This window comes from Lepidochelys kempii, chromosome 5, assembly GCF_965140265.1.
Source record: "Lepidochelys kempii isolate rLepKem1 chromosome 5, rLepKem1.hap2, whole genome shotgun sequence".
NCBI lineage: Eukaryota > Metazoa > Chordata > Testudines > Cheloniidae > Lepidochelys > Lepidochelys kempii.
The window spans coordinates 30,678,902-30,706,819 of NC_133260.1; the positions used below are offsets into that span (position 1 = coordinate 30,678,902).

Here is a 27,918-nt window from a genome sequence, read left to right on the forward strand (position 1 = left end):
GTAGCGGTGCATTGGGTCCTTCCGTCCTAAGTGCATGACACTGCACTTATCCTTATTGAACCTTATCAGATTTCTTTTGGCCCAATCCTCCAATTTGTCTAGGTCCCTCTGTATGCCTGCCCTCCAGCGAATCTACCACTTCTCCTAGTTTAGTATCATCTGCAAATTTGCTGAGAGTGCAATCCACACCATCCTCCAGATCATTTATGAAGATATTGAACAAAACCGGCCCCAGGACCGACCCCTGGGGCACTCCACTTGACACCGGCTGCCAACTAGATATGGAGCCATTGATCACTACCCGTTGAGCCCGACAATCTAGCCAACTTTCTACCCACCTTATAGTGCATTCATCCAGCCCATACTTCTTTAACTTGCTGACAAGAATACTGTGGGAGACCGTGTCAAAAGCTTTGCTAAAGTCAAGAAACAATACATCCACTGCTTTCCCTTCATCCACAGAACCAGTAATCTCATCATAGAAGGCGATTAGATTAGTAGTATTGGCTGATAAGGTTAGGAACAGACAAGATGTTCTAGAAGACTTTTTCTTTATCTACAGTATGTATAAGTATGATAACTTAAAACTTATTTTCGTTTTAGGCAAGGCACTATAAGGAAGTATTCATTAAATAAAACACAAAACTGTTTATTTTCAGACGTTCTTAAAATAGTATTTTACAGTAAAAGTATAGAGCAGAAATAGTTCAGGGGCCATCTTAAATATTCCTTTGATCTCTTAAAAAAAAAGATTTTCAAATTTAAAAATTGCTTAACCAGATTACGATAGCCTAGTCAGTTATTTGACCAGTAACAACTGCTAAAAACAATTCTGTATGTATGTTGGAATTTACAAACATGCATTGTCATTTAATTTCTATTAAAGAAGGCACTTTTACTCAAGCCCTACCTGTAAGTAGAACCAGACTACATAAATATACCTTGTTTCTGTTCTATCCTTTGTATGGCATATTAGAATTCTGTTGTTACAGTAGGACAGAGTCAATTATTCAGAACAAAAACTACAGCTCTTAGGGCCTGACCTTTCACTCCTTGAACACCCAGAAATCCCACTTGATGCACAAGACTGCAGGATAGAGCCCATAAACATTTAAATAAAGCTGTCTTTCAAGTGCTTGCTCCAGTGTCACTTCCCAGAAGAAGCTAGGAGAGATTCAATATCTTGGATGACTTTTGAAGTTTTTTCCAAAGCCTCTGAGATGCTCTGTTCACCAATATCCTCAGGTAAACTGTTTTCTGGTTGTCTATCAGTAATATGAGATGGATTATTTTTCATAGACGAAGTCTTGTTTGGAACATTGCTGTTCTGCAGTAAGACTAGCAGTTGCGTTGTTAAGGAAATTTCTGTTTTGTCTTCCCTCTAATAATTAAAGAAATTTTAAATATTTTAACCATGGTTCTCAATTGCCAACGCATACTGCAACCAATAAATAAAACTATGAAATCAAATATGTGAAAGTTCTTTAATATGTCCGCATCTTATTTCAATCAAATATCTATATTAAATTAGTATTTTCCTGTATATATCAAAGCGTATTTAAAAGAAAAACCATCAAGGAAGATATCAGATTGTGCAGTCTAAAGGAATTAACAAGGCATGTTAAAAAGCTAAAGTAAATTTAGGGATAATTACATGATGTTTTGAGTATATGAAGTAACAGGTTTTTTTCAGCTGGCTTAACAATGGAGAAAAGTTGAGGCACTTGATAACTTTGTTATCTAGTCCAAGTCTATGCCCAAAAGGCATACACATCACTCCTCTTTACAATAAAAGGTTAATAAAAAGATACAATATAGAAGTTTGAACAACAGAACTATTCCCTTTTGAGGATTTCTGTGTGTTCTGCCAGTTTTTTGGCGTTTCCAGTGGTGTGACACGGGGGCAGGCCTAGGATAAATAACTGGGCAGAAACTTTAAAAACAATAAAATAGTAACCATTGAAAGCAGAGACCTATACAATAAAAGGAGTAAAGGGACACGGTCATTTAGCACTCAAAATATGCTAAAAGAAATTTTTGTTGAAAGGATACAGTTAAATCTATGTATTTTCTCAAGTTCAGCAACCACAGACCTGTTAAAATAAAATAAAAAACAAACAAACTTATTTTATATAGCAGGATAGATAATGAAAAATTTCTCATGTGTACTTTCGCCCTTATGATTTTATTTCCTTATGCAGTTTTATAGATGACCTGTGCAAGTAAAAGAATGATTTGCTTTTTCCTCCCCCCACTTCATATTTTTGAAGTCAATGGAACTGCTCACGTGAATAAAGTTAAATATGTGCAATTGTTTACAGGATGAGGGCTCTACTTTGAGACTATTCTCCCCCGCCAATTTTAATTCAATCAATCTAGAGCTTTTTAATGCCAAATTATATAGGTGTACCAGTATTCTTAAATGTCAGCACAGTGCTAGGGAATAGCTTACATATTAATCAAAAAGGACACAGCTAGAAGTCTAGTTAATTTAAAAAGTCAGTTGGAAGTACTACACCTGCCCCTAAAGCCCTCTGCCAGTTACTGTGGGGTTGTGATCACATTTCCCTATTTAAAAAAAAATAAAAATGTTTCCTCTATTGTTGTGTAAGACACACACACGGAAAACTGTACATAAACTGCTTATATAAAATCCTGTGACGTGCACAAAGCAAACAATAAAAGATTTTTTCCTTAACTATCTCTGAGGTAGTAATTTTAGATGTTACTTGTAACAGTTAATAAAAATAAAACTAATTCAGACATAAATATGATTAAATAGTCCCTTTCACTAATGTTGCAGATTCTGTAGAAGCACAAGATGTGTTCCTGTGGGGTCAGAATAGTGGTTATTCAAACAAACACTTTAGCAACAGGAAGAGTACAAAGCCAGTACCTATCCTTCAAAGTACATATTTATAATCTGTGTTCTTAGTGCCTATTACCATGCTATCTGAGCACTTCCCAAAATGATCGGAGTGTACACAGAATTTAAATATTCTTCTGATTATAAAATTTTTATAGTAAACTGTCACAAGGAAGCATACATTTTGGGACTAGAATTTTCTGGATTTCCTATGCTATTATGGACGTATTTTATTTTTTAATAAGGATGATTCTCTCATAGCCCAGTTTCTCTGTTTGATCTTGCAACAAAGTCAAAACACTGTTTAATATTTGTCTTCTGCTTTGGCAAGAGCTTCAGCATTATGGCTTCAATACAGAAACTGAAAATAGATATGAGGAAACAAGCCTCTGTTTAAACACAAGCTGCCTGTATAGTTTAAAATATTGTAAGAAAAATTATGTGGAGTCAAAATATAAATGGGTTTAAATTTTTCATCTTTAAAAAAATGCAGTATGTCATATTTAGGGTTTAAAACTTTGGTGGTTTCCTTCTATACTATGAATAGCAAGTTATATGTGATGAGTACCAGTTTCTCTCAGTTGCAGGAAGAGTCTCTCCCTCCTCATCATTCAAACTTCTGCACCATGCTACTACTGTTTCAATGTATCTGTATTCAGAAGACAATTCATAAAAAAGAAAAATAATAATTTAGATCAGACAAATACCCCTTAATTAAATTTGAACAGAAAACTGACAGCATTAAACAATAAATCTGGAGTAGGGAATGGAACAGAATAGAGCTAACCTCCAGGATATTCTTATGTGAATTTGATAAAAGAGGAAAACAAGAAACCTTCCAGAATCAGTAAGCGATTACCCAGTGAAGAAATTTTTCCTTTTATTAATCCTGTATATAAATGAAAAGAACCTTACCGTACAACTGAGTACATTTTATGATGTCTAAAAAAACCACAAGGAACATTACTTTGCATTTAATTTGTTGCTTGTGAAACACTCTTTAGAGTTTCAGGTGATAGAGAGAAGAGGAGATTAGATACTGAAGATAGAAAGAGACAGTTTAGTGGTCTAAAGCATCAGATTTGATATGCCCAAACTCACTGGAACCAAAAACCAGAGTTTTGAATGCTATATGGTCAACTCAGCCCTTAAACTTCATAATATAGGAGTTCCATGAATTAAGTTCCATTCAGTTTGATATGCATGTGATTTGAATGCAACTTTAAAACTGAGGTATTGTCTTCTCTGCATGGATATTAAAAAGTCCACAGGAATTTTTGTAAGAATACAGGTTGCCCTTGACCACAGTTTTCCCACTCCTATATTGCGAAGTGTGCCAGTTGTCCACTTGGTTGCATCTCAGTGATCAAGTAATTTCTGGTGTGCACGGTTTGTCAAGTTACTTGGATAATCTTTATGATGAGAAGAGCTACGTAAATGTAAGATATTACATAGCAGCATCTGAACACCCTAAGCAGCTGTCCAAGAAACAATGGATAAGGACATAGCATGTTGTTTTTCTAAAAGAAAAACTACATGCTGTTATACTGCATCATTAACACAACTGCCTGCCAATGAGCAAACTAAGGGGTTAAGTCCTGCTTCTCTCGTTTGCATATTCACAACAGCAGTCCCACTAACTTCAGTTAGACTATTTGTGTCATCATGGTGAGTAAAATTGGCCGTAACAAATTTATGGAAGTGATACAAGAAAATTAACATTAAAATAATTCAAGAATTGCTGTCTGATCAAATTTGTGTTAATATTTGTATAAAAATAATTCTTAGAGAATTTAAGTTAAGCAACCTTTTTGAACCCTTTAAGTAGCTGTGGATATCAGGTGTACCTCAGCAAAGAAAAAGTGCTCTCCCTAGCCCTTTTGCTTAGGATACATTATTTGAGCCCCCCCCCCAGCAATTAAAAGTAGCATCACAGTTAGACCCCATGGCAGTCCCTCTTGAGTGCATCCCTCAGGTGACAGGCTTTGCTTCCCTCACCTCCTAATAGCTATTATTCAGAATGATGGAAAAATGATTAAATTAATAAGTGAATATCCCATCAAATTAACTGTCTAAAGCCCTAAGCTGTGCAATCTGGATCTTTGCTAGTCAGTCAGGTACAACCTTTTCCACAGTCTGTTTTACAGAAACACATTCAACTATTTACATTTCTTGACACAAAAAACTTTTACTGAATTCCTGAATTTGTTAAATTTGTTCCATGCATCAGCTATACCTTTCATAGAGTCCAGGATGATTTATCTGGATTAGCTGCTGTGCCCCATCAGGACAGATTACTTTACACCATCCTGTGGTAGCACCTTGATTTATCTTGGAAAAAAGACAGACAAAAGAGCATAACTGTTCTGCAGTGGAATCAAAGAGGTATACCTACTTTAAATAACAGCAACAGCATATGCTAGTTCAAAGAGAAATATCTGCAAATGCTTCATTTAAACTTTTGTATCTGGCTATGGATGTAAGGTGTGGTCTGGTGGCATGATCACAGAAACACCACCAACTGGGAGTTCCTGGTTCCAAGAATTGCCCAAACACCGATTTCAATGTGCTGTCTGAGAATAATGGAAAATTCAACCCCTTCTCTTCCAGTCTGACCCCATGTGAAGAAATGTCCAGTCTTTCAGAATTTTTAATTCCTTCTACTCTCATCCGTAGAATGAGGTTATAGATTTGTCTTGATCCTCAAGTTGTTATTGTTAGAGTAGCAACTTCATACAAATGAAACATCATTTCTTAACAAATCTTACTCTGCATGTACTAGTCACATCTGCTAATGCTCCCCCCATCCCCAAGTATTTTTTACTTCAGTTAACATGCTAACGCAACAGAGCTACAGAAGAGTGAGTTGGATTCTTTCCCCAAGCTCAAGCATTATCTGTGGAACTGTTAAACATTCAATGGCAAGTCTTATTACCAGCGATGATGCATGAACTAGAAATCACATAGCAACTCTCAATCTCACCATCAACGCTGAGTTTGCAACTTGACACTCAGGAAAAAAAAAAAAGCAGTAGTATTTTTTACTTGAAAACTGAATTGATTTACAAAATAAATATGGAATCCCATTTCCACATGTCACTTATCACAGAGGAAGCATATATTGCATTATTATAATATTTGCTGATAAAGGACGTATTTAATGCCAAAAAATAATACAAAAAGGAGTGTCAAACTTTTTAGAAGAAATAAAATAAAAGTGTGCTTGGGAAATGTGTTTAATATTTGTTAATTTCTTAGAGGATGCAAAAGAAGGGCAAGAATGATGCTCTCAACTAGAACTAACCAGCTACAGCTCACATGCCTTTAGATACGATCAGTACTGGCCTAGTAAGCTTGCTTAAGTATGGCTTGCTAGAGGAAATTAATATGGTTTCCTTGTCCAGTGTAAACAGGACTTCATGTCAGTCTTGGTGATTTACTCATTTTTGTGAAGTTGGTAATATTACATAATTTGTAAATGTAAGTGAAGTTATACCCCATCCTTTTACTTTAACACTTTTTCTGAGAGGAGATGATCGTCTGAGATAAACTCCATTTCAAATTACAAAAAAAAAAATTGAGCACTCTTATACTATCAAGACTTAGTATATTTTTCAAGGATAAACAGTTCCAGCAAAATTCACATAATAGCAAACAAACTTATAAGTACCAGTGCCTCTCTCCTTAGTTATGGTTTGAGACAAGGGTTGCCATTACAGGCTAAAGGAGAAAAAGTTTCCCCCTTGTTAAAATATTGGCAATATATCAATAGTGGCAAATAAGGAAAGGTCAGATTTTTAACTAGATGAAATATCAATTTACCAGCTCGTGACAGTGAACCAGTGTATAACCAATGTGACTTACAAACTCAGGGCAGATGGAGGCTTCCCAACTGCACAATTTGCTTTTTATGCCTATCAGAACCAAATATAAAACTTTCCCTAGACTTCACATTTATTTACTAACACCACCTTCAGATAGAAAGATTTTAAAAACAGCTATTTTCCCTGTTCCTGAGAATTACCTGTGTTCTTCCACAACAAGAGCTGAAATCCCAAACCATATTCAGGGTCATCCCATCACAAAACAGAGCGTGGACTTTATTATCTGAATATGCAACAAGTCTTCCCACATTGGGAATAACTGTTTCATGCAACGGAACTGGCAGCATTTCTCTTCCATCTGTCCCTGGTATCTAATGTGAACCAAGTGTTAAAGAAAAAATAAAATTTACTATATTTAAAATTATGTTATTACTAATATTAAATTTGTACCAGATTCACAGTGCAGCTTTTTTATTGAGACACCAGTAACCTGCTTCCCTGCCTGGTTGTAGCGGTCAAATTAGTTGAAACAATAGTAAAGAAGAAAATTGTCAGACACACAGAAAAACCAAATTGTTGCGCCAAAGTCAACATGGCTTCTGTAAAGGGAGATCATGTCTTACTAATCTATTACAATTCTTTGAGGGGGTCAAAAACATGTGGACAATGGGGAATCCAGTGGACATAGTGTACTTAGATTTCCAGAAAGCCTTTGACAAGGTCCCTCACCAAAGGCTCTTACATAAAATAAGTAGTCATGGGATAAGAGAGAAAATCCTTTCATGGATTGAGAACTGGTTAAAAGACAGGGAACAAAGAGTAGGAATAAGTGGTAAATTTTCAGAACGTAGAGGGGTAACTAGTGGTGTTCCCCAAGGGTCAGTCCTAGGACCAGTCCTATTCAACTTATTCATAAATGAGAAGGGGAAAAGGGTAAACAATGAAGTGGCAAAGTTTGCAGACGATACTAAACTCCTCAAGATAGTTAAGACCAAAGCAGACTGTGAAGAACTTCAAAAAGATCTCACAAAACTAAGTGATTGGGCAATAAAATGGCAAATGAAATTTCATGTGGATAAATGTAAAGTAATGCACATTGGAAAAAAATAACCCCAACTATACATACAATATGATGGGGGCTAATTTAGCTACAACTAATCAGGAGAAAGATGTTGGAGTCATCAGAGAACTATCCATGAAGATGTCCACGTAGTGTGCAGCGGCAGTCAAAAAAGCAAACAGGATGTTTGTAATCATTAAAAAAGGGACAGAGAATAAGACAAAGAGGACCTTATTGCCCTTATATAAATCCATGGTATGCCCACATCTTGAATACGGCATACAGATGTGGTCCCCTCATCTCAAAAACGTTATACTGGCATTAGAAAAGGTTGAGAAAAGGGCAACTAAAATGATTTGGGGTTTGGAACGGGTCCCTGAAGAGGCTAAACTTTTCAGCTTGGAAAAGAGAAGACTAAGGGTATGTCTTCACTATCCGCTGGATCGGCGGACAGCAATTGTTCCGACGGGGATCGATTTTATCGTGTCTAGTCTAGACACGATAAAATCAATCCACGAGCGCTCTCCTGTCGACTCCTGTACTTCAGTGCCGCGAGAGGCACAGGCAGAGTCGACGGGGGAGTGGCAACAGTTGACTCACCGCGGTAAGTCGATCTAAGTACGTTGACTTCAGCTACGTTATTCACATAGCTGAAGTTGCATAACTTACATCATTCCCCCCCAGTGTAGACCAGGACTAAAGGGGGATATGATAGGGGTATATAAAATCATGAGTGGTGTGGAGAAAGTGAATAAGGAAAAGTTATTTACTTGTTCCCATAATATAAGAACTAGGGGCCACCAAATGAAATTAATGGGCAGCAGGTTTAAAACAAATAAAAGGAAGTTGTTCTTCACTCAGCACACAGTCAACCTGTGGAACTCCTTACCTGAGGAGGTTGTGAAGGCTAGGACTATAACAAGGTTTAAAAGAGAACTGGATAAATTTATGGAGGTGAAGTCCATTAATGGCTATTAGCCAGGATGGGTAAGGAATGGTGTCCCTAACCTCTGTTTGTCAGAGGGTGGAGATAAATGGCAGGAGAGAGATCACTTGATCATAACCTGTTAGGTTCACTCCCTCTGGGGCACCTGGCATTGGCCACTGTCAGTAGACAGGATACTGGGCTGGATGGACCTTTGGTCTGACCCATTTTGGCCATTCTTATGTTGCTCTCTGACTTGCTGACATCCCCTTACATTCAGAGGGTTCAGGCCCCACCAGCTAGTCCTAGGTCTTTGTTCTTAGCTTATACCCACCTGTAGAATACATGTAACACAAAAGAATTGAAGTTATCTTAAGTTTGGTTACAGGTGTGACTTAACCAACAAAGAAAAGAGAAGCAGAGCACCACTTCACAAATTAGCAATCCAGAAGGTAAAAGATTAGTGCTGATCTCAGATCATAGATATAGATATCTGTGTGTGTCTCTTATAAAAAGCCCCCAAACAGCAAGTAAAAGAAGGCCTTGAAAATAATTAGTATTGTAGTGTGGGAAGGCTGTAGGGCAGGAGCGGGCAAACTATGGCCCACGGTCCGCATTCAGCCTGCCAGCTATTTTAATCTGGCCCTCGAGCTCCCGCTGGGTAGTGGGGTCTGGGGCTTGTCCCGCTGCGGCACTCCAGCCGGGGACCAGAGTCATGGGCCACTCTGCGTGGCTCCCAGAAGCAGTGGCATGTCCTCCCTCCGGCTCCTTTGCATAGGGGCAGCCAGGCCCCCTATGCATGCAGCTCCACAAGCTGCCCCGCCCTAAGCGCCGCCCCTACAGCTCCCATTGGCCAGGAACCATGCCCAATGGGAGCTGCAGGGGCAGTGCCTGCAGATGGGGCAATGCACAGCAGAACTGCCTGGCCGTGCCTCCGCGCAGGAGCTGGAGAGGGGACATGCCACTGCTTCCAGGAACTGCTCGAGGTAAGTGTGTTGGATCATATTAAAGAAGTTCTGTATTAAAATCACAAATGAATTTGATTCCCCATAATTAGTAATACCCTGGAATTTAAACTAAGAAGTCTCTTGGTTTTTGGTACTGTTTCTCTCCCTCTATGTGTGAAACTTGCAAGCTGCTAATTGCGTTAGTACATTCTAAGAGAGTCTGTTCTCAAAGCATTTCACATAGAGAGAGACTCAAAGCAATACTCTGTAACAACAGAAACGGCACCCAGAGACTCCCTGCCCTTTTGTTGTATTAACAATTGTGATTAAAATAGAGATAGAGGATGTATGTGGATGCATGCTTGGTGTGGACAATAACTGAATGATCAGGGAGGTGCCAGGCTAAGAATCCAGTGTCCATCGGCTGAAAAAGGCGTCAAGTGGAAATAACTAGAGGACCCCCGGAAGGCAGACTGGAATCCACCCAACAGCCTCAAGAATGGGAGAGCCAAAGAACAAGATAACATCTAGCAGAACGGAGCCGCCAGGAATGTGCTATCTGCTGATTGATTCAGCAACAGCATGATGAAGCAATTCCCATAGATTGGCATAGGAAGAAATTCCTATAAAAATGGACTGTAGAAAGTGAGAACTTTGGGGTCTGATTCTGCAAACCAACTTCCGGGAGCATATCGATGAGCATCTGACAAGCCCCTGCTCCCTCCTCATGTCCAGGCTACCTGGCCAGTGGCTTGGCACGAGCAACTCTAAGGCTGGTAACTATGATAACAACCTTGCAACCTTGATAACAACCTCTGTGTGTGTGTGTGTGTGTATGAATGAATGTGTGAATAAATATGAGATTGAATGGAATGTTATAACTATAACTAACTGCCTACTATGATTCTTTCTGTATTCACAATAAATGTGGTATTTTGCCTTTTCCCCTTTTAATAAGATCCTGCTGGTTTTTAATTTATTGGTATAACAAGTGCCTCCCGGAGCCAGCACCCCTGAGCCACCCCTCTGCCCCAGCCCTGATCCTCTTCCCACCCTCTGAACTCCTTGGTCCCAGCCTGGAGCACCCTTCCTGCACCCCAAACCCTTCATCCCCAGCCCCACCCCTGAGCCTGCACCCCCAGCCCCACCCCTGAGCCTGCACCCCCAGCCGGAGCACTCACCCCCTCCCACACCCCAACCCAAATGTTGTGAGCATTCATGGCCTGCCATATAATTTCTATGCACAGATGTGGCCCTCACGCCAAAATGTTTGCCCACCCCAATGTATGGTTTCAAAAGTAACTAATAAAATAAAGAGCTATAGTAACAAGACAAAGAAAATCTATCTTAAAAGAAACAAGTCCAAATCTTCCCACTGTTCTGCTTGGGGGTGGGAGGGAGAAGGTACGAAAGGAAAGGCCTTGGGAAGAAAGGAGGGTCTAATTCTTATCTGGATTAAGACTAGAAATAAGGGGGAATTGTCTCAACTTGGTTTTTAGCTGAAGTCAGTAACTGGCAATGACATTACTTGTTTGTTATAGGGTATAAAAAGTAAACTCTTACTTCATTGCTAATACCTGCCTGACCACACTGAAGCTGACCAATATGGGTCTAAGCACCCACAAGTTTAGCTCATTTGTAAGTATCTTGATCAAATGCTTATCAATGTTTTGTACTGTTTATAGACATAGTAAGTTGCTTATTAGTTAGGCTTTTTAGGCATGTTTAGAGCAATGGTGTAAATACCATATGGCCTTTGGATTTAATAAAGGAATTTATGGCTAAATTAGTGTTTGGTTGTTAGCCAGATCAATATTATGAATTTCAAATGTTATTACTAATTCCAACACCACCTCTCTTTTACCCAGAAGCTGTCTATAGACCCTACTAAACACATGCTAACAGTTCAAATGTTAACATACTTACAAGTCTACAAGTTACAAGTCTTCAGTTACATACCATTCTCCAGCAGCAGATACTGTAATTATGGGTTAATGAAAGTTTAGTCTTGTAACAGTACTGGAGAATTCTGAGAAGGAAAAAATACATCTCTCATATGCAGAAAACATGCTGCACTGCACAATTACTTACTGTAGCTTCATTTACACACAGTTACTATTAAGGGTCTATTTTGTAACCTAATTTCATTATGTTTATATATTTTTCTGATACTGTTGATATAATTTAATTTCTTTATTTCTTATACTCACAGTTATAGTTGAAGTCTAACTAGAACAACATGGTAATCATTATTTGTCATCTTTGTTACTGAATGTCCTTCCAAAGGGCTAGAGCAATTCATATAACAAAAATAAAACAAAAGGAGTAATTCACCTGGTTGCCTGGGTAATAATGGAACAGATGGAGTATGGACTTTCTGGTGTATCCGGAGGCAGACTGTTTGCTGAATACATGTTTTCTTCTCTCTAGAACATAACAGAAAATAGAGGACTTATTTATAGATACTGCGGTATTTAAGAACTAGCAAGATACCAAGTTTGGGGCGTTTTTTCGCCCAGTGAACTGTTATAGCAGCATGTTTGTGCTGAAGGACAAATAAGAATATCCTTTCAAAGCTACAGGGCAGTCATATTAATTAGACCATATTCTACACTCAGACATAAGTACAAAAATTGCACAGACTAAATAGGAACAGAGTACTTTTATGAGGGCACATTTTGGCCTATCATCTGTAAATGTGATGCTATTCCAAGTAATGAACCAGTTTTGAGACCTGTTGTGTGGAACCTTACCCTGCTTTAAATTCTTAAACTATCCAAAGTGCTTGAAAGATGGCAAGGGAGTCATTTTCCCTTGTCAACATGTTAAATAAAATATTGAGAGAAAGCAGGGAACAGTCAAAGAAAATATAAACGGAATGAATGACTATACCTTGACCTGGTGAGGTTACAAAACTATCATGACAATGCACCGAAATCTTAAAGCAATATTGCCTCTATGGAACATCAGAAACTTATTTTGATTGGATAATTTTGATGGAATAAAAAGATTATGAAGGTTGCCGCCCCTATTTTGAATGGTTCTTTTTGAGGCACACCAGACATCTTATTCAGCATGGGAGGAGGCATCACCACCACCACATCAAACAAGCATCCTGTCATGGTCATCCCCTTGGACCAAGGCCTTTCACCAAGGCCCAACTGTGATGCTAAATTCCTATTATCTGATTTTGAAAGATATTCTGACCAGACCAAGTAAGGAGACAGAACCAAACATAACTATTTCTAGGGTTGTGTTCTTAGCAACTCCTAAGACGTGAACTTAAGGTTCATGTTATCCACACACCGTGTGAGTCAATTTCCATCCCGCCCCCCTTCAAGTGCCTCATTTTAAGAGCCTGGTTTAGACAGCCAGAACAAGTTACACTTTGCAACACTCTGCTGTGACCATCTTATAAACTGATTCACTGTGGAGGTTTTACTGAGTCTGCAGTTGCCAACTCAGTCATTTGCTGTGCCACCTGCGGTCATTTAGCAACTGAACTGCATCCTAGACACACAAGCTGCATTTTCCTGTATTTTCTGTTCTTTTCCACTCACCCCTTTATTATTTATACTATCGCAGCACCAGCAAAAATCAGGATATCCCCAAACCCATTATGCTAGGCACTGTACAAATACTTGAGATAGGCTCTGCCCCAAAGAACATAAAATAAATATAGATAAGAAAGAAAGGGTGAGAGGGAAAACAGAGACAGAGAGGTGAAGTGACTTGTCCAAACATAAGTAGGTCAGTCACAGAACAAGGAGTAGAACCCAGGTCTGCTAGGTCCTGTCCACTGCCCCACACTGCCTCTTTTATTTGTCTTGTTTTAATAAAGGAGATCAGAATTTAGTAAGAGAGCTTAAGAACTGAGAGCTACCACTTAAAATTGACACTCTGGACATTTGATGCTATTTAAAAAAAAATAAATTCAAGATGAAGTTTTTAACGGGAAAAATCTTAACAGAGGAAAAAAAACGGAGAATATGGGATAACAATACCTACTTTTTTGAGTTTGAGATAAATGTTCTAACCAGATTTTTCTCTAATTCACAAGTGATAAAAATACATTATTGAAAAATCTTCAGTGTAACTTTCATGCAAAATACTAAAGTGTGACTTAAACTAGAACAATGTCTTAGTACAAACTGTCCATGCATCCGATGAAGTGAGCTGTAGCTCATGAAAGCTTATGCTCAAATAAATTGGTTAGTCTCTAAGGTGCCACAAGTACTCTTTTTCTTTTTGTGAATACAGACTAACACGGCTGCTACTCTGAAACCTGTCCTGTTATAGCAGTTTCTTAACGTGAAATATGCTGATAACACTGAATGGAAAATTAGGAGTAGTATTCAAGTAGTAAAACAGTTTGATTTTTTTAAGTAGTGCGATTCCCACCTGTCTTGTTTCTTTGTGAACTGAATAATGTGTAAAATAGTTTCCCAAAAATGCTCCTTCTGACTTGAAAACTGATCCATCTCCAGGATAAATTTCTATAAAGTTTTCAATATCATGGATAAGCCTATGAGATCAGAAGACAGAACACAAAAGTCGTTAACTATCAGTATTGCCATTTAAAGGGAATTTTTTTTTTTTAAATTTACTAGATGTGAATACACATCCTTTCACCAAAGCCACCACATGAAAAGTTATTTCCTTGTTTCCCCAAACAGTATTCTTATTGCTACTTTTTATTTTCCCCTTTAAAAAGGAATCTTAGCTTTATGTTTTTACAAAATTGGAGAGAGCCTTTTTTTAGTTTCTTAAATATAAGTAGCTATCCCATAAAAACATAATTCATCCACAGGTATTGGAAATGAAATATAGCAATGATGGAGGAGTGAGGTGTACGTCCACATTAGAGGGAAGTTCTGATTAAACCCTGCAAGAGACAGGAAATTCAGATTTAATGCTAACTTCGCAACCTTACCACCTCTTCGTTGCATATAGTTATTTTGATATGATACAGGATTTTTCATTACATGATCACATAACATTATGTGATCTATGACTAGACCAGGGCCCAATTCTCCAACTTAATCTGGGTGTGCAGTGTGCTCTGTCCACAAAAAGTCCCACTGAAGTCCAAATGGCTTTACATGGGTACAGGGAAACACATGTGGAATGAATTGCAGAACTGGGGCCTTAACAGCCAGTCTGCTCATGTAGGGTAAACATTTGGAAAGTTCAGAAATAATTTCACGCTCACTGTTATTTGGCAAACAGATATTCTAGAGAAAGAATGAATCTTTAAAGTATTTCCTTTCCCACTATACTACTGTGAAGGACAAAATACCAAAGTCTCTCATTTCAGTGTCTTGAGGACAACTGAAACTTTTTCAAATAAAGACAGTTAAACAGCAAATGTGAAAGAAGCATTTAAATAATCTTACTTTAAAATTAGGGCTGTCAAGCGATTAAAAAAATGAATCGCGATTCATCACACTTAATAACAGTATACCATTTATTAAAAAATTTAGATGTTTTCTACATTTTCAAATACATTGATTTCAATTACAACACAGAATACAAAGTGTACAGTGCTCACTTTACATTTATTTTTCATTACAAGTATTTGCATGGTCAAAAAACAAAAGAAATAGGATTTTTCAATTTACCTAATACAAGTACTAAAGTGCAATTTCTTTATTATGAAAGTTGAACTTACAAACGTAGAATTATGTACAAAAAAACCTGCATTCTAAAATAAAACAATGTAAAATTTTAGAGACTGCAAGTCCATTCGGTCCTACTTGTTCAGCCAATTGTTCAAACAAGTTTTTTAAATTTGCAGGAGATAATGCTGCCTTCTTTTTGTTTACGTCACCTGAAAGTGAGAACAGGTGTTCTCATGACACTGTTGTAGCCGGTGTCGCAAGATATTTATGTGCCAGGGATGCTAAAGATTCATATGTCCCTTCATGCTTCAATCACCATTCCAGGGGACATGTGTCCATGCTGAAGATGGGTTCTGCTTCGTAACAATCCAAACCAGTGCAGACCGATGCATGTCCATTTTCATTATCTGAGTCAGAAGATTGATTTTCTTTTTTGATGGTTTGGGTTCTGTAGTTTCCACATCGGAGTGTTGCTCCTTTAAGACTTCTGAAAGCATGCTCCACACCTTGTCCCTCTCAGATTTTGTAAGGCACCTCAGATTCTTAAATCTTGGGTCAAGTGCTGTAGCTATCTTTAGAAATCTCACACTGGTACCTCCTCTGCATTTTGTCAAATCTGCAGTGAGTGTTTTTAAAATGAACAACATGTGCTGCTATAACATGAAACATATGGCATAATAGAGCCGGGGACATACAACTCTCCCCCAAAGAGTTCAGTCACAAATTTAATTAAAAAAATGCATTAATGAGCGTCATCAGCAGGGAAGCATGTCCTGTGGAACGGTGACCAAAGCATGAAGGGGGCATATGAACGTTTAGCATATCTGGCACATAAATACCTTGCAATGCAGGCTACAAAATTGCCACGCAAATGCTTGTTCTCACTTTCTGGTGACATTGTAAATAATAAGAGGGCAACATAATCTCCTGTAAGTGTAAACAAACTTGTTTGTCTTAGCGATTGGCTGAACAAGAAGTAGTGGGACTGAGTGGACTTGTAGGCTCTGAAATTCTACATTGTTTTGTTTTTGAATGCAGTTATGTAATAAAAAAAATCATTTGTAAATTGCACTTTCACGACAAAGATTGCATTACAGTACTTGTATGAGGTGAATTGAAAATTTTTCTTTTATCATTTTACAGTGCAAATATTTATAATCAAATATACAATTTGATTTCAATTACAACACAGAATACAATATATATGAAAATGTAGAAAAACATCCAAAATATTTAATAGATTTCAATTGGTATTCTATTGTTTAACAGTGCGATTAAAACTTTAATTAATTGCAATTAATTTTTTAATCGCGATTAATTTTTTTGAGTTAGTTTATCACATGAGTTAACTGCGATTAATTGACAGCCCTATTTTAAATGATTTGCATATAAATCTATACAATTAGTCCATATTAAAGTTTGGCTGATTGCTAAATCTGGATTCATTTAGAAACTGAGACCAGCATATTAAAACTTGGTTGCCTGAAATTAGCCCTAATCAAGGAGCATGATTTTCAGAGGAGCCAAACTCCAGCAGATGTCCACAGGACCTACAGGAGCGCAATACTCCCCTCCCCCCACCCGACTCCAAAAAAAAATAAAAAAAAAATCCACCAGTCCTCTTATTTAGGGGTTTTAAATGGGTTTAAATTTAGGGGTTTCAGAGTCCTAACTTTATTTGTAAAATACGTACCCAGCCCAGAATTTTCAAGCACAAGAAATTCTGAAGCACCTTTTTAAAAGTTCATATAATTAAAAAATGACTGAATAAAACATTTTTCAATTCAGTGACAAATGTTTACTCCCAAGCTAATACCACAATGGCCACAGTCACAGTCTACAAAGTTTTATTTCAGAGTAATGAACTCTGATAAACACAGCAGAAACATGATCAGAACATTAAATGTAACTCCTCAGTAAGTAAAATAGGGATTTGAATCTGGAAATTTCATCTTTTAAAAGCCTAATTCCCATAGAAGTGCACAAGCTTCCAAAAGTGAACAAATTTGTTTCTTACCTGTAAACAATACCCTGGCACCAAACAATTTTTATTAGTAGAGGGTGTGAATTATGTTCACTGTCTTGCTTCCTCTGTAGAAAGAAGTCACAGAAACTCCATCTGTGCAAAAGTCAAAGACAGAAAAGCTGCAGTAAGTTTGCAGTTTATCAGTATTATTACTAATATTTTGCACTGTTCTAAGAAGCCAGGGAAATCTTTGCTTAACTTGCTTAATTTTTGATAAAAATTATATATATATATAAAATGCAATACTCAACTCACTTAAAGAAGCAGCGCATATTCAGGAACTGCAAATGGATGAATTGAGAAACACCCTACTAGCTAAGAAATTATTCTTCAGGTCAATGAAAGGTCTCAGAGTAAATTGGCGTGAGACAGTGTTCAAACTTTGTGACCCTTAAAAAAATTGTTTCAAGGACACTCAGTCTGCTCAATTACCACCATTTAATCTGACTTTCTAAGTTAGAGCTCTACTTTCCCGCTCATCCTTTATATGGAAAAAGTTACTTATAATCAAATATGAATCATGTTTTTGTGAACAACCAACAACACCCCTCCCATCCTCTTCCTTTTTCTGAAAATAAAGTTTAAAAAAAAAAAAAATAGTCCATGCCGCTGGCAAACTTCCCAAGCATTATTTTCCCAAAACCTAAAGTGGTTGTAATGTATTTTTTCAATATCCTCATTATTAATTGCATATTTGTTTAAGTAGAGCTTCTCTCTCCATAACAAACCAACTATTAAAGCTTAGCATTTTTCTTCAGATTGATATTACAATTTCTTACACCGGTTTAAGTATTGTTGGTCTTATGAATACCACATTTCATGAAGTTTGTAAGAAAAGGGTGTTTGTTACATGTTTTATTTTAAATAGACATTTATGATGGTTAATATTCAACCAGGCTGTTGAAGATCTGCTGTTCAGATCTAGGGAACTGTAATATATTACACAAAATTAAAAAGCAAACATTTCCAGTTACCTGTGTAGATGTGGTGCACTACAGCTGAGTGGCAAAGCTCTAGGCAGATGAGAAACTGCCTTTGTTTTTTCACTTTGCTTTAAAACATCAGATCCCACAGTTCTATCTCTAGTGCATTTATTCTTCACATATGTTTTATGTATGTTATCAGTGTGCAACTGATAGAACATTAATGCCAAGGACAAAGGGTATTTCCATTCTTCTGGATATGAGGAAACAGACCAGTGCTGCATAACCCACATGTATTCAGATGAACAGCATGTAAGAGACAATGGGGCCTCATCTTGTCCCTTTATTTGGTTTAAATAGTCCTTTGATTTGTCCAGTTCCCTGTATTTGTTTACAGTCCAGCAACGTTCCTCTTTCTTATTCTCCATTCTCATCTGTTTAGGAAACATTTCTGAGATAAAACTTCGGCTTGATTTTCCATGCTGACCTTTGTTTTCATTATTGCTGTTTTTTTCAGAGAAAGATGAAGACACTGCATACTTTTGGCTTACTTTGCATAAAAACTGCACTGTAAATTCTTGTTGCAGTTCTGACATGCAGAGATAAGCATGACCATCTAAGGATGAGATTGTTACACTGCCATTATCCATACATTCTGCTGCATCAGTAGCATTGGGGCTCGGCCAATTGATTTCTGAGATATCAGAGAGAAGAATCTAAAAAGAAGAAAATGAACAGAAGGTAGTAAAATCTATTTTAAGTGAATTTAGTTCTTCTGAAAGGTGACAGTGGTGAAGAGTGAAGGTTCCTATTTATCTATAAAATAAGACTTCTCACTTCACTTCTCAAGTGTGCCTCTTCCTGTTGTAGCAGAACTGTACCCAGTTCTAAAGGAGTAATTTAGTTACTATGCTCATGCTCATTTAATCGTTGACCTCTCTGTTGAGACTGCCAGTAAGTAGGCTTCATAGAATTTGAATTTTTTTAAAATAATTTCAGTGGCTAGAGTTAGTTTATTTTTAAGCATTTTTTTATTTTTATCCATTTAAATTTTCACAGTTGTGCAAAATCATGGAGGGAGGTCAGACAATAGTTATTTAATGACAGTAGATGCTGGAACTCAAAAATTAAAGCTTTTTAACTGTTAAAAACACAATTTGTCAACATCACATGTCAAAATATACAAAGTAATTATCCTTTAATCAAAAACTAAGAAGTTCTCAAGTGGCATTTTTTTTTAAAACTTTGCCCATCTGTAAATTTCAATTATGATAGATAGAAATATGTTTATTTCAGTTTGTGTACAGTGAAAACAACGTTTAAAAAATAAATCTAATCCTTCCAAGCCTACCAACAGGGCAGCAGCTGTGGTGATTTAGTGAGGTGGATCTCTTTTGAAGTGCCTAGAATATGTTTCCGAAGGAAATTTTAAAATATAATAATGAATTTAGACCTTTTGTGGTATCACATTTCAGAGGTACCTGAAAATGTACTTGTTAAACCTATTTGCAAAAAAGGTGTCAAAATCTGACGTTAGATCAGTTACACCTCAACTACCTAGCTACATCCACGTACAGATTATTGCTTCAACTTACATTCTTGTATAACTTTTTCTACTGTGCCCATCATTTTAATATTCGGTGCTTTTACCAAACTAAATAACGTTAAATAAAATAGTTTCCAACATCTTACACAAAGTAAACCAAATCCTGTATCTACCTCAAACCCCAGATATACGCCAAAATGAAGATATACTATGTACTGCAACAAGTCTTGGATTTTATTCTTACTGGTAAATTGAACTCAAAAAAAAAAGTTAAGTGATCTCTTTATTATTCAGCAGTAGAGACCATGCATACAATACATCTAAGTTGAAGCTTGAAACATTTTAATCGTTTTTCAAGTTTCAATTAATAATGTAATTCAGCCTGGAAAAAGAGATGACTAAGGGGGAATACGATAGAGGTCTATAAAATTATGACTGGTGTGGAGAAAGTAAATAAGAAAGTGTTCTTTACTTTCTCTCATAACACAAGAACTGGGGGTCACCAAATGACATTAATAGGCAGCAGGTTTAAAACAACCAAAGGTTTCTTCAACGCACAGGCAACCTGTGGAACTCTTTGCCAGAGGATGTTGTGAAGGCCAAGACTATAACAGAATTCAAAAAAGAACTAGATAAATTCATGAAGGATATGTCCATCAATGGCTAATAGCCAGGATGGGTAGGGATGCAAAACCATGCTCTGAAGTGTCACTAGCCTCTGCTTGGAGGAAGCTGGGAATGGGTGACACAGGATGGATTACTTGATGATTACTTGTTCTATTCATTCCCTCTGAAGCACCTGGCATTGGCCACTGTCGGAAGACAGGATATTGGGCTAGATGGACCATTGGTCTGACCCAGTATGGCCATTCTGATGTTCTTCTTATGTAACTTAAAATCAATTTTTTCTAAACCTAATTTACCAAACTTAAAATGAACACATACTATGAAAGTAAAACAAACTAAAAGAAAAAAAAATCACTGAATCAGACTCCCACTGAAGTTTACTTTACAAAAATATTATTAGGTATGCAAAACTTACATTTTTCCTTTCAGAAGGTATGATACTTGAAGGTAAATACAAGGAAGTACAAAACTGGTTCCGGAAATCTAGTGCTCGTAGGAGTTGCTCCTGAGGAAAAAGTATGAGACATGTTATCATGGAACTGGCTATGCAGTGGGAACATTTCAGTGGTTGCTTTATCTCCTCTTTTTGGGAGGAAAATAGTGATTAAGAATTCAGCATTATTTGTACACTGATAACCAACAATGCCATCACAATTTCTCTACAATGCAAAAGCACTGTGTGAACTACCAATCAACATTAAGATATCTACCTAGACTTTCGGAATAGTAAGGGCCAGATATATCATCCACCCACAAGGGGCTTCTATACATTTGAGAAGAACATGTCAGCTGACTGACAATGTTTACTTTGATTGCTAACACTGGCAGTTCATTCAGTATTTCGACTACCTTTTTAAAGAACATTTTTATGTGGTTTGCTGCTATAATGGAAGGAATAAAAATGTGCCATGGTACTACCTTCTTATCCCACTTGCTCTTCTCCTTTATTTTTGCTCTATTTGGAGATAGCATAGAAAAAGAAATTTAACTCACGTACTCGGTAGGTACTAATAACAAACTGAGTCCTTTGGCGAATCCTTTCAGCTGGCTGCAGAGGATGGGCAGAATCAGGAAGTGCCTTTTCAAACAGGAATTCAGAGCCACAGGGGGAAAGAAGCAGTCTGGATCCATCTGTATAGTGCACTTCTACAGAGTCATCCTCATAAAGAGTCATGAGACTTTCAGTCTTCATTGCAGTAAAAGGAAAATGTTTGTCGAAGAGAGTCTACATTAAGAGACGACAGACTTAGACTATAAGGGTAATCTTCCTAATGCACATGTACAAATAATGAAACAGGAGCAGATCTACAAAAAAGGATTACAGTACAGTCCCAGATCCACAAGTAACAAATTTATCATGTCATGGGGTGGTGGAGCAAGTTTTTACTTTACATGGCATGCACGGACCAAACAAATAGCATAAGCTCCTTTTTATATGTATGAATACACATAAACCCACTCCTTATTAAAGCTTCGTTTACAGATTCAGTATGTCCCAGGGCAAATATCAACAGTTCCGGAGGAAAGTAAATATCGAAACTTCTATTAATTCTGCTGACTGTCAAGGCTGAAACGCTCAGTGCAGGCTTAAGTTAAGGGGCCTTTTGCTTCACCACACTGATCATTTGCTTATTAACAATCATCAGGACAACAGAGGAGCACGGACGATGCTCCTGACCTACACTGTGTCTTTTCCGCAGACAGGCACTATACCGGGGCCCTGGGGGGATTATCACCCACCTTTCTACAGGAGCCAGACCTTGCGGGAGGGTAGCTGCGTCGTGCCCCGTGCAGCACACAGAGTCAACGGCAGTTCCGCACAAGCACGGCCCAGGCCAGCCACAACCCCGCCCGCGGCGGGTCAGACACCGCAGCCGGAGCGGAGCGGGAAGCGCCGCCACGTTCCGGCGAGCCTGGCTCAGCGCCTCCCGCTTCAGCGGCGCCGGCTCTGGCGGGCTGTAGCCGGGGCCCAATGAGAAGAGGAGTGGGTGGGGCTTCGTGTGTGTGTGTGTGTGTGTGTGTGTGTGTGTGTGTGTGGTGGGGGGGCGGCGAGATTCTCGCGCGCCGGGAGGCTGTCCCGGCCCGGCGGGCCTGGCGCGCGCAGCATGGCGCGCGCAGGGAGAAGGCCGGCGAGCGCGCCGCGGCGGACCGGCCTCCCGTTGCGGTCTGTTCAGGCGCTGGGGCGTTGCCCATCCCTTCGCCGAGGCGGGGGGGGTCATTTCATTGTGCACTTTCCAGTGTTTGGCACCTGCTCGTTCCCCTGGCGTCTTCTTCCGAGGAGCCGCCGGGAAGGGGCGGCCCTCGCTGCTTGAAAGAGGGGGGCAGAGGGTAATGCTCACCCCTTGGCTTGAGGCGATTTGAGTTCGGTACAGAGTTTACAGGTTGGTTCAGTGGCTTTCAGCACCCCCAGTATAACAATTGTTCCAGCACGCTGGGGAGGGCTCTGCAAAGCAGGGTTGGGCATGCTCGTCACCAGAGAGCTGCCTTGCTTGGTGCAAGGGGCTGAGGCCTGGCCCTGCGGGAGCTGTTCCTAGAGCTGACTGTGAGGGAGCATATATAGCAGGAGCAGGGAATGGGACACAGTCAGGGGTGGCAGGTTTGTAGAAATTTTGGTGGTGCCCAGAACCCACCCTGCCCCAAACTCCATTACCCGTACCCCAAATCTGCCTAAGACTCTGGGATGGAGTTTGAATGGGGGAAGGAGGTCTGGGGTGCAGGCCCTGGGCTGCGGATTGGGGTGCAGGCTCTGGGAGGGAGTTTGGGTGGGGGAGGGGGTGCAGGAGGGAGTGAGGGGTGCAGGCTCTGGGAGATAGTTTGGGGGTGGAGGGGGTGCAGGCTCTGGGAGGGAGTTTGGGGATAGGAGGGGGTAAGTGAGGGCTGAGGATGAGAGGTTTAGGGTGTGGGAGGGGCTCAGGGCTAGGGCAGAGAACTGGGGTGTGGGAGGATGAGGGCTCTGTTTGGGGCTGGGGTTGAGGGGTTTGGGGCATTGGAGAGGCTCAGGGCTAGGGGCATTAGTGAAGGGGGGGGTACTAGGACCCTGCAGCAGCAGTTGATGCGGGGAGCCCGCAGAGCAGGCACCGAAGGCAGGGGAGATGAGTGGGGGTTGGGGGACATTTGGGGAAGGTGTGGGGGAAAAGCAGGCAGGGCCAGGGGAGAGACCCGGCCCCAAACATTGGTGGAGCTGGGCCCCCAGGCCCTGAATATTGCTGGAGCCTGGGCACCATGACTGTATATAACTCGCTGCCCCTGAACCTGGTTGCAGTGGAAATGCAGAGGTTTGAGGGTCCTACATCTCTTTGCTCACCCTACCGCTCTTATACTATCACACCCCGGTCGACAGTGGACACCCCATAAGGCGCTTTACCCATGTAAGAAAACACTGATCTTGAAGACATCAGCATGTGACGTGTGTGTATAATGATACTGTACCTAGTCCACCCATTGGTAGAAATACTATTCCTAAAACTAGTTTTCATGGTCTGGCTGTTTTACATATATGCAATGGATATGGAGATCTGGTGATGGGTTACTGTGAACTAATCAAAATAGTTTTAAAGAGTGCACAATAATAGAAGCTGTCACTGCAGAAATGTCAAAAGAGAAAACTGAAATGGTAGGCTTTCAACCACTGCCTAACCTGTGCGAACAATTGTGCTAAATCTGCATTTTTGAAATAAAATAAATTACTGGGGATACATGAACTGAACCAGTTTCCACATCAGCTTTTCAGTAATGGATGTGACATCACTGCATTATTCTAATATTCAGTGTATTTCTTACAGCCCCAGCTCCTGGAGGCATGTGACTATAGGATTTCATTATTTTATAAAATAATAATCTTCTATCCCTCATGGTTGCACAGGAAAGCTTAAAAATATGATCTGAGTGTTAAAAAACAGAATACCAGTAAAAACTATATATATTTAAAAATCATGATTTTTAAAGCGTATTATTTTGGGCAGCCTGATTTTTGAGCACTCATGGTTGGCAATATTGTCAGTGATCAACATGTTCTCTAGGTCTCTGCTAGGGATTGGATGGTAACTAACCATCACAATCGTTGCAGAACCATCTTTTAGTCATAGATTCTAAGCCCAGAAGGGACCACATTGTGATAATCTAGTCTGACCTGTGTAGCACAGGCCCTAGAACTTTCCCAAAATATTTTCTCGAGCATATTTAAAAAAAAATCCAAGCTTGATTTTAATGTAGTCAGTGATATAAAATCCACCACCACCCTTGATAAATCATTCCAATGGTAAACTAGTCTCACAGTTAAAAATTTACATTTTATTTCCAGTTGAATTTGTCTAGTTTCAAATTCCAGGATCAGGATATCTTCCTCTGCTAGACTTAAGAGCCTACTGTTAAATATTTGTTCCCAATACAGGTACTTATAGATTGTAATCAAGTCTCCACTTAACCTTTGCTTTGTTAAAGTAAATAGACTGAGCTTGAATCTATCACTATAAGACTTGTCTAATCCTTTAATCATTCTTGTGGCTCTTCTCTTAACCCTGTCCAATTTATCAATATCTTTCTTGAATTTCTCTCTATTTCCATGATTTTAAAATGGTGGTTAGATCATAGAATATCAGGGTTGGAAGGGACCTCAGGAGGTCATCTAGTCCAACCCCCTGCTCAAAGCAGGACCAATCGCCAACTAAATCATCCCAGCCAGGGCTTTGTCAAGCCTGACCTTAAAAATATCTAAGGAAGGAGTGACACATCACAGGGGTTGCTAAGGTTGGGAGGGGGAAACCTTAGTTTCTGGATCAGTTACAGACCTGCAAATCAAATCAGCAAATAGGGGGAGTTATTTCTTAAGCACCCGTCTAATGTGTAGAAAGCAAAATTGTGCTATTATGGACAAAACTTCAATTTGGGAGACATACAAGAGGTTTCATGCAACCAGTAGTAAAATATTCTTAGTTTCTAAAACTTATACATACATACACGTATAGATAGATATAGATATATATAGGGACTAATGATCATGACCCGATTACACGGAATATGGCCAAACTGAAGAAGGTCACAAGGAGTAACATATATATCCTGATGCTTCAAAAAGCTAATTTCTCAAAGCTAGGGAAAATGATGAGTCAAATTTAGTGGAAGAAAAAAATGTAGACAGAAAAACTGCGAATGAAAATTGGGAGTTCTTAAAGAAGAGTTTATGAGAGGGCCCCAAACCTACAATTCCATAATCAAGGGCAACTCTGGCTAAAAGCCCATGCTCGTTCAGAAGGCAGCAATTAGAAACAAAAAAGCAATATTGTATATTACAAATGAAAAACAGGAGAATAGAATTAGAATACAATCAATATAAATTGGAAGTTATGACATAAAAAATGATAAGAGAAGGTAAAGACGTTGGGGGGAGAGAATGTCTGGCTGATCTAAGCACAATAAAATAGTGTAAGTACATTAGGAACAAACAGCAAAACCCCCAACCAAACAAAAAAAATTGTATAGGTCCATTACTAAGTGGAGATGGTAAAATTGTTAATAATGATACTGAAAAGGTAAACATGTTCAATACGTTTTTATTAGGGCTGTTGATTAATCGCAGTTAACTCACATGATTACTCAAAAATTAATCGCGATTAATTGCACTGATAAAAACAATAGAATACCAACTGAAATTTATTAAATATTTTTGGATGTTTTTCTACATTTTCAAATATACTGATTTCTATTACAACACAGTATGCAAAGTGTAGCGCTCACTTGATATTTTTTATTACAAATATTTGCACTTTAAAAATGATGAAAGAAATAGTATTTTTCAGTTCACCTCACACAAGTACTGTGGTGCAATCTCTTTATTGTGAAAATGTAACTTACAAATGTAGATATTTTTTGTTACATAACTGCACTCAAAAACAAAACAATGTAAAAGTTTAGAGCCTAAAAGTACACTCAGTCCTACTTCTTGTTCAGCCAATCGCTAAGACAAACAGGTTTGTTATTTATGGCAGATACTACTGCCTGCTTCTTATTTACAATGTCACCAGAAAGTGGGAACAGGCATTTGCATGGCACTTGTGTATCTGGCATTGCAAGAGATTTACATGCCAGATATGCTAAACATTTGTATGCCCCTTCATGCTTTGGTCACCACTCCAGAGGACATGCTGCCATGCTCATGACGCTCGTTAAAAAAAAAAAAAGCATTAATTCAATTTGGGACTGAACTCTTTGGGGGAGAATTATGTTTCTTATTCTGTTTTACCCGCCTTCTGCCATATATTTCATGTTATAGCAGTCTCGGGTGATGACCCAGCACACGTTCGTTTTAAGAACACTTTCACAGCAGATTTGACAAAATGCAAAGAAGGTACCAATGTGAGATTTCTAAAGATATCTACAGCATTTGACCTAAGGTTTAAGAATCTGAAGTGCCATCCAAAATCTGAGAGGGATGAGGTGTGGAATGCTTTCAGAAGTCTTAAAAGAGCAACGCTTTGATGGGGAAACTAAAGAACCCGAACCACCAAAAAAGAAAATTAACCTTCTGCTGGTGGCATCTGTCTCAGATGATGAAAATGAACATTTGTCGGTGCGCTCTGCTTTGGATCGTTATTGAGCAGAACCCGTCATCAGCATGGATGCATGACCTCTGGAATGGTGGTTGAAGCATGAAGAGACATATGAATCTTTAGCGGATCTGGCAAGTAAATATCTTGTGACGCAGGCTACAACAGTGCCATGCAAACACCCTGTGATGTTGCACCCCATAATGCTTTATGGAAATATGCTTATGAATGTATATATGACATAACTGGAATATGTTTTATGCTATATATGCCATGTAACAAATCTCTGTAAAGGTTATGATCTACTGAATATATTCATCCTATTTGTATGCATGCATGTATCATTTTTTATTCAAAGTTATGAATATTGGCTGTGTATTTGTTTGATTTTAAGTAGCCTTAGTAAGGCATTTGGTCAGCTTCTTAAGAAAAGAATTTGTGAGTTAAGTACCCAGTCAAGAAACACTTAACAGACAATGGAACCTTGGAAGACTTCAATACACATAAGAAGTCTACCTGGGGACTTTCAAGGTAGCATGTGAGCAATGGCTGCCGCCTGTAAAGTTCTGAGTCATGCATGGACATGTGACTTGCCCATGTGACTCCAAAACTCCAGCTTGCAGCTGGATTCGGCATAGGAGAGAGGAGGGGGTCTCCACCCACAAGAGAAAGTCTATTTAAGCCCCTGGGAGACCCCTCCATTTGGTCTCACTCAAGAGGTAGCCTCTCCACCCTTAAAGGATACCTGAAAGAAACTGGAACAAAGGACAGTAACCACATGGGTGTGAGTGATTGCTGGACCCAGACTAGAAGGAGACTAGTCTGTAAAAGAAGCTTACTGGAACATCTCTGAGGGTGAGATTTCATCTGTAATCACTTTCTTACAGTATTTGGTTTAGACTTGCATGTTTTATTTTATTTTGCTTGGTAATTCACTTTGTTCTGTCTGTTATTACTTGGAACCACTTAAACCTACTTTTTGTATTTAATAAAATCACTTTTTACTTAATA

At 38.8% G+C, this 27,918-nt stretch overlaps 1 protein-coding gene and 1 long non-coding RNA gene across 6 annotated transcripts; one reads left to right on the forward strand and one right to left on the reverse strand.

Annotated features, from left to right (window-relative positions):
- Positions 1–631: 631 nt before the first annotated feature.
- C5H5orf34 (chromosome 5 C5orf34 homolog) lies at positions 632–22,693 on the reverse strand. Of its 5 annotated transcripts, XM_073343887.1 has the most exons (13): positions 22,106–22,692; positions 21,363–21,590; positions 20,781–20,870; positions 18,244–18,908; positions 17,261–17,362; positions 14,024–14,147; positions 11,957–12,048; positions 11,582–11,651; positions 6,891–7,061; positions 5,103–5,197; positions 3,435–3,515; positions 2,053–2,093; positions 633–1,338 (listed from the first exon to the last, which is right to left on the reverse strand). In XM_073343887.1, exons 2-13 carry the CDS (start codon positions 21,555–21,557, stop codon positions 1,148–1,150), a joined length of 1,917 nt encoding a protein of 638 aa, XP_073199988.1. In that variant the 5' UTR covers positions 21,558–21,590; positions 22,106–22,692; the 3' UTR covers positions 633–1,147. The 5 variants fall into 5 exon arrangements, with proteins under 5 accessions (XP_073199991.1, XP_073199989.1, XP_073199990.1 ...); XM_073343890.1 differs by lacking the exon at positions 6,891–7,061 and having other exon boundaries at positions 632–1,338; positions 22,106–22,693; XM_073343888.1 differs by lacking the exon at positions 22,106–22,692 and having other exon boundaries at positions 632–1,338; positions 21,359–21,579.
- LOC140911252 (uncharacterized) lies at positions 22,408–27,918 on the forward strand. Its single transcript, XR_012158874.1, has 2 exons — positions 22,408–22,746; positions 26,634–27,918. It is a non-coding gene; the product is annotated as an uncharacterized lncRNA (long non-coding RNA).

Excerpts from the sequence above, each read along its gene's own strand:
- C5H5orf34 (XM_073343887.1), bottom strand. The coding sequence starts at position 21,557 with ATGAAGACTGAAAGTCTCATGACTCTTTATGAGGATGACTCTGTAGAA. Across the intron at positions 17,363-18,243 it reads AGTGCACCACATCTACACAG|ATGGAGTTTCTGTGACTTCT; the intron begins GTAACTGGAAAT and ends ACTTTTGCACAG. Across the intron at positions 11,652-11,956 it reads ATTATTACCCAGGCAACCAG|AATTCTCCAGTACTGTTACA; the intron begins GTGAATTACTCC and ends TTTCCTTCTCAG.